The sequence below is a fragment of the Octopus bimaculoides genome, chromosome 1, assembly GCF_001194135.2.
Source record: "Octopus bimaculoides isolate UCB-OBI-ISO-001 chromosome 1, ASM119413v2, whole genome shotgun sequence".
In the NCBI taxonomy this organism is placed as follows: domain Eukaryota; kingdom Metazoa; phylum Mollusca; class Cephalopoda; order Octopoda; family Octopodidae; genus Octopus; species Octopus bimaculoides.
In genome coordinates this window covers 107232106-107240036 of record NC_068981.1, presented here as the reverse complement: position 1 = coordinate 107240036, position 7931 = coordinate 107232106, and the positions used below count along the sequence as shown (strand labels likewise).

At 32.4% G+C, this 7931-nt stretch overlaps 1 protein-coding gene across 1 annotated transcript in view; it reads right to left on the bottom strand.

The window, feature by feature from the left end:
* LOC106868294 (glutathione synthetase) overlaps window positions 1-7931 on the bottom strand; it is a 63693-nt gene that overhangs the window by 44873 nt on the left and 10889 nt on the right. The window contains exon 2 of the mRNA XM_052967838.1: window positions 980-1075. Coding sequence (XP_052823798.1) covers window positions 980-1067 — 88 coding nt within the window. The 5' untranslated portion in view covers window positions 1068-1075. The remainder of the gene's footprint in view (window positions 1-979; window positions 1076-7931) is intronic.

The window sequence follows — 7931 nt, the reverse complement described above, 5'->3', positions numbered from 1 at the left end:
ATATGTATATAAATAAAAAAATTCTATATTCCTTTGAAACACGAAATCTCAAAATGTGAGATGTACAAGAGCACAACACCCCCTGGTGAGAATGGGCTGGACCACTATATATAAATAGTAGTGGTCTGAGTAAGTGAGGTAGTTCATGCTAGTTCCACAGTTTATGTTTTGATAGTTCAAAGTTTACAGTTCGAGTTAGCATGTTGGGTTGTTGGTTCTTAAAAGATTGTTTTTATGTGTTGTGTGGTTACTGCCATTTGTTATTACACTGTTGCAGCGTATTCAGTTATCCATAAAGATATAACATATATATATATATTTGTATGCCTGCATTCATATATTTATTGGAACATCCATTTCCCCATGCTATTATTGGTTGGATTAATATATATTACAGAGACATTGTTCACACAGCCAGGTGCCTTTCCTGTCACTAACCCTTATCTATTCTTCAAGTAATGGATTTTTCTCTCTGCACTTCTTCAACTGCATACACATGCGTGTGCTTGCGCGCGCGCGCACACACACACGCACAAACGTCATGAGCTTCTATAATTTCTGCCTGCCAATTCCAATCAGAAAATATTGCTCAACCCAGAGTACGGCACAATGAGATTGATCCCTGTGGCAACAAGCAAAGTCCATATCCTCACAACCACACACAATCATACTTATATACATGCACACAAACTCACACACATGTGCACAAGCACACTGACAAATATTACATGTATTATTACTTACTAATCAAATAAAGAAAATGCCTTATATAAAATAATTCAATGTATTGGCTCTTTTACCTCTCTTTAAATCTCCTGCCAACAGCAACTTTCAGATCACATCAAAACATCAAGTAACATTTAAATAGGAAAAAAATGGGGAGACATTTGATAATGTATTAATATGGAAAAACAACAACTGCTTATAATGCTAGGAGTAATAAATGATGTAATAAAATGAAGACTTCTAAAGTACTCACCATGACACATTGCCCAATATGTTGTCTTTTCTTTAAGTTTTGGAATGTTAATTCTGGAATAGTCAGAGTTTAACATAAAGAATGCCATAGTTTAATCTGCAAAAAAGAACACCATTTATGACAAATAAATCTTCAGTCAGAACAAAACTGAAAAGAGCAACTTATTGATTGATACTTTTGTATGAAGAAAATAATACTGAATATGTTATAATTAAGAAATTTATTCAAAAAGTCTGACTTGTAATTTATCTTTTATGTTTTACTTGTTTCAGTCATTGGGCTGTAGCCATCCTGGGGCATCACCTTGAAGGACTTAGTTGAACACATTGACCCCAGAACTTATTTCTTTTTCATTCACTGGGAACATGAACAAACCAATACCAGTTATCAAGCAAAAGGTGGGGCAAACACATACATAAAAACACAGGTACACACACACACATACATACATATACACAAACATGCTTCTTTCAAATTCTGACCACCAAATCTACTCACAATGTTTGATTAGGGAAAATATTTTTTTTTTAAGTTAGCAAGTACATATTCTAATAATATTGGAAACTAAATACAAAGGTGACATTTAGTTAGGGGAAAATGCATTCAAATGTTAGCATTTGGTTTATTAATCCCAGAATAAAATACTGAGTCAATTCAGAAGAGAAACATTTGTCTCAATATTTACTGTTTTCACTAATTCAGTGTTGCAACATACATGATGATGATGATGATGATAATAATAATAATAATAATAATAATAATAATAATAATACAAATAATTTCTCATATTGGTATGTGTCCACACATTTTAAAGGAAGGGGCAATTAAATAAGTTACCCTCAGCACTTGACTATTAGTTCTTTTATTGAGGCCAAAGGAATTAAAGGCAAAGTTGGCATTAATGAGATTCAGACTCATAGCAGAGAGGAACATATCTGACTACTGCTAGGCTAAAATTGGACTCTTGAGCTCCTCTGCCATTCCAACATTTTAATAATAACAATAATAATTTTATACACTGAGACAAGGCCATAAATTGGATAGGGAAGAGTACTGACAATTGAATAAACCTCAGTAATTACATGTACTTATTTTTCCTGAGGAATGAAAGTCAAAGTTCACTTTCATAGGATTTAAAGTTTAACAATGCTAATCAGGTCAAGTGTGGAGGCATGCACTGTAGCAACACATTGCTGCATTCACTATTTGTTGGTATATTCCCCGGTCTCCCTGGGCGACCCATAGAGCAGAGTACCAGTCAGTCCTCAGCTCCACGAAATAATTTCTCATCTGCCATGACTATGTGGCATATATTCGACCGACATGAGCTGTCAATCCAGGTGGAGCCTCAGTGAAGAGGACACAGCAAGCAGGGTCTAAATTGGAAAATTGAGCAACATAACCAGTCTGAGCTGGTGTTCCTGAATCACACAAGCAACAGGACATCCCAGTTTCTGAGTAGAAGCATTGGTTGGATACGAAATCTGAGCATTGTAACCCATAATTTTGTGAAGTATCCAGGTCCCAAAGGTAGCTCCTAAGGGCCCTGAACAGTGTCCAAGTTTCAAAATGATACTACAGGACACAGAGGACCAGACACCTAAAGCCCAAACCTTTGTCCTCCAGCACAGATATCAGCAGTGCCAAACAGCCTTGTCCAATGAGTTCACAACTGCACTAGTTCATCCAAGTCTTTTTAAGACTTCAAAATCACAGCTACTACTGCTTAAAATCTCACTGCTGAGAGAAGCAAAGCAGTCAACAAATTCAACATCCTCATCCACAACAGAGACAGACAAAGTGGAGTCCTTCAAGAAGCAAACAAATGACTAGATCTTTGTCTTGAACCAAGGCCAAGTGGTTCTACTTCCTCACTCAATGAAAAGAGAGAACTTCTTAAGATATCCAATGACTCAGCAACAATAACTAATAACAGCATCATCAGCAAAACCTATTTGTTATCTTAGATAACAGATAGGCCTGTTATCATAGTTTCACCAACGAGTGCCATCATTCAGCTGATGTCATTACATTTAAATCTAATCTTCTGCACCAAAATGTTATCTACATAGCAACGGGGACACTTCACATAAAACCTGAATCCAACAAGAGACCTTGTTAATATTTTTCAATAGAGGCGAGATATTCTTGTCTACTTCAATGCATAAATAGACAATCATTGCACATATCAAGGTGACAATAATGTAACTCAGTCTTGGACAATATTTTTTTAAAGTCACAAAATCACTGTAAAATGATTCTCTAGTGATCATTCCCAGCAATCTCACATTCATACCATAATCAAAACTGCTTCCTAAAGACTAACCTTCACCTTCAGGGTATTGATTTTTAAACAGCTACTGTCTAAGCTCCAATAAAATACACAAAAGAATGCTGCATCATAGCTGGGGTCGTGCTGCTGTTGCACACACAAACTTTCTAAATTGCAGCTAAAAGAATGCTATCCAACTGATTGACAAAGCCACACACACACCAACTCACTTCAACTTTTAATCTATACATGTATGGTTTCTTTCCTCAACCATACTCTAGCATTACTATAACAACCTTTACTTTTCTCACCAGACTAGATACATTCCTCCTTCATTTAAGTCTGATAAACTCATCTTTTCTCTTCAGCCATACTATTCCACACTAATCCCTAAGCTTAATTCTTCCTTCCCACTATGTCAACTCTTTGAAAGTTAAGATAAACACAAGTATAAATTATTATAGAGATATTAGTTCTTTGTAACAAAATGTAATAAAGTGCTCCCCTGATGCTCCATGGCATCCAAATCTACTTGGAACATCCAATGCTGAGTTCCAAATAACTGTAATGGTGAAATCTACGTAGGAACTACTGATTTATATTTGTGTTTATCTTACTTTTTCACTATATTTACATATATATAGGAGAAAAAAATTAAATTAAATTAAAGCTGTCTTATAGAATTATGCTACGTAATTATCACACATCATCGTCTTTTAACTGCAGTAGCAGACCCCCTTCCACCCATTGCTGCTTCCATAACCAATTACGATTTATGGTTGGAATTATCCCTGGCTGTCAGTAGGATTTGGTGCAATTTAAATTTAGAACACAAGGAACTGGAACAGACGTCACAAAGCATATTGTCTGACATTCTTTCAATTCACTTATCCACCCCTCAGAACTAGTACTTTGTTTATCAGCCTCTAAAGGATGAAAGGTAGAGTTGACTGTGATAGGATTTCAACTCAGTATGCAGAGTTTTTATCTGATGCCTTAAAGACTCAGCCAATTCTCTGCCTTACATAAAAACTAGTTGGGGTAGGATTAAGAAGAAAAAGAGACATTTATTCAGGGTGATGTTTCAATAGCAAATATGATGTATTATTTTTTGTATTTCTTAGAATGTAAGGTCCCACACTGTGTAGAAATACAAGACACTTGGATACGATATACCCACCCCGCACTGTCTGGTAACTCCATCTACCATGGGACCCTGGCCACACTCAAGGAAACACAAAGACCAATGCATAATATATTCATCCACGAAATAAATATTTCTCATCCTCCTCTATCCACCCCACTTGCCCACTCTGTCCCTATTTACCTTACTTGTACCTCTATATATGTGTACAGCTGACATTATTTGTTCATTCAGTGTGGGGGTCTTTTCTCATACTAGCAAGGCTGAGATGAAAGGGAATTGATGCAGGATTTTTGGGGCTGAATGCCCTTCTTTTTCAAGTAAAGAATTTTATTTTTTTATTTCAGAGGAATTGTAAGGTGTGAAGCTAGAAAACGATTTGTTGGTGGGAAATATTAACAAATGTCAGAGGTTGCAGCCCAACAACAGCGACTTTACCACTTGTAGCTGGGTTGAAAATGTTACCACCATTTGTTATGGCTCAGTGTGGATTTGTAAACAATCACACATACACACACACACACGTGTACACATACATTTATATATACAAATACATGCATACTTATATGTACATTTACATACTTGCATAAATATATGCAAATAGTTTCTTTCTACCAAATTCATTTATAAGGTATTGGTCAGCCAAGGGCTTCAGTAGAAGATACTCACCCAAGATGTCACACAGTGAGACTGAACCTGAAGCCATGTGACTGAAAAGTGAACTTCTTATACACATATCCCTGGTTGTGTCTGTGTTATTACATATTTTTCATTGTAAAATCATGTAATCTGTGTATGTGAGAGTACATAAGCTAATAGTCCAGTTTCAATGTCCACTTGGAAGTGTGATATCATGTAAATAAACACATCTAAACTGCTGTACTTATACAAATGTGTATGTGTGCATTGATGTACACTTATGTGTAAACATTGTCTATCCAACCATCTGATTCTGATCTGTTTTGGATTTCTATCCCTAGTATTATTACTATTATATTTTTCCAATTTATAATTAACATTTATTGTTTGTATTTAACTTCCAATTTTCATTAGTTATGGAATTTACAGGTAGGATAGAGCTACTGTTTTGGAATTCATCTTTGAAGGATATCCCATCTAGAAAGGAATATATTTTGAAACTTATTAATATTAAGGATTTTATTACTAGAATTAAATGGAAAGTCTACTTTAATAATAATCATAATATTACTAATATCAATGATGTAGATAATTTAGATTATATCAATTCTAAATTTAAATCTAGAAAAGAACTCCCATATAATAGGGATTTACAGATTTTAGAGGATAATATTTAGGTGATGAAAAATATTAAATTTCAAAAATACCCAAATAGACATAATGATTATTTAAGAATAAAATTAAACAATTTAGAAATTAATAAAAATTTAGAAATTAATAAAAAATATAAAATAGTTCCGGATAATACTTTATATTCTATTAATAAGGCCTCTAAATTAATAATGTTGAAATATGAACTAGATAATAAGACTGAGCTTTATGTACTTATGCACCCTAGAATTACATTAAAAGACCATAAAGATAATTTTTATTCTGACCCTAAAGTTAGGCTTATTTGTCCTTGTAAGTCAGATCTAGGTAGATTAAGATAATTTTAGATAAATATATCAATAGATTAAATGATATTAATTACTATTGATACTTTAAAATGGTTTAATAATATTAAAGATAAAAATAGATATAAATTTATTCAAATAGATATTTATAATTATTATTCTTCTATTAATGAGATTGTACTTAATAAGGCCCTAATTTATGCAATGAAGACGGTAAATATGACTTATGATGAAGTAAATGTAGTTAAAATGGCTAGGAAATCGTTGATTAAATATGATAAGATGTGGGCTAGAAAAGATACCAGGGACTATTTTGATAATAGCAATGGGGGCACCGGATTCAGCACAGGTAACTGATTTAGTAGGTATATATTTATTATCAGAACTTGAACTTGAAAACTTAAAATTGGAGGGTGGTTTATATAGGGATGACCTTTTATTACTAACTAAGAATTGCACCAATAGAAAACTAAAATTATATAAGAAGAGAATATATAGTTTTTTTTTAAAAGAAATGGATTAAAGATTACTATTTATAATGAGTACGATAATATAAATTATTTAGATGCTAATTTTAACTTATCTTACAGGTAATACCCAACCTTACCATAAGATTAAAGAAAATATTAAATACATTCATGGAAAATGACTTTATATCATTGTTTGAAAAAAATATGTATTTTTATATTATTCAATTGATTTTTAATGATGATTTTAGTTGATATCTTTTTTAACACTAAATTAATTAGTAGTAAGTGTATCATCTTAGCCTGAACTAAGACTTCGATTAGATTAGGGTTGAATTTTTTCCATTAATACTATTTAATAGTTCTTTTTATTTTATGGGATAAATAACTTGTCTTTTTATTTAATTTTTTTGATTATACAATATCATTAATTGTTTTATTATGACTTAAGTTATATAAAGTTTAATCTTTCATTCATATTTTTATATCTATTTATTCTATTCCTTTTCTTTACGCAATATTTTCACGAGACTTCTTTTAAATAAACATTTGAGTCTAAAATCTTCTAGTTTAAACTATTGCATCGTTTAGATATGTGCTACTTCTATCTTTATTATTTTGACCTAAAACTTCGTTCAAATTCTATTTTTAATGAAAAATTCGTTAAAGTTGGTTTTTGCATATAATATTCGTGTTAGCTTGTATTATAATGGATGTAGGGTTGATTATGGAATGTTTATAAATTTGATATTTTTAATAATATTTTTCTATCTTAATATAATAAGTATTTTATATACATTCATTTGTTATTTATTGTTGGTTGATATATACATTCTTTTATTATTATTATTATTATTATTATTACTGTTGTATTTTGACCTGAAGATCAGCTATATTTTTGAATAGAATTGAATTTTGATAGTTTTAATCGATTTAAATTTTCTTTCTATTTGGAAATTGGTTATGAAACACATGTAGTCGTTTTATTATCATTATCTTATGATATTTACTTTGTATTATATTATACTTATTTATTGTGCTTTTACTTATTAATTTTTCTATATGTGACAGTGGATTTTCATCGATGAGTTCATGAACCTTGGTTCCTTTCCCTAAAACTATATATATATATATATAAGCAATAATGAATCTCTGAATGAGGTATAAACAGTAGCTGCACGACATGAAGTATATTTGCCACTTAAATGCGGCTAACCCCTAAGGGTGAATGCTACTGTAGCTTGTAGCCCCAGGAGAACATCTCCTCCAGCTGGCTACTGACACACTTTCTGTGCCCTGTTGGTATTTGCAAAGGGAAGTCATCCTTCCCATCGTCGATCTGACGTGATACGCACGGACTCAGGTTTCTGGGTATTTACCCTTCATCAGTGTACGACAATCACCGATTATCGATGTGAAGGGCTCCCAATGCAAATACATATATCCTTTTTGCAGTGACGAAAATTCACTGATC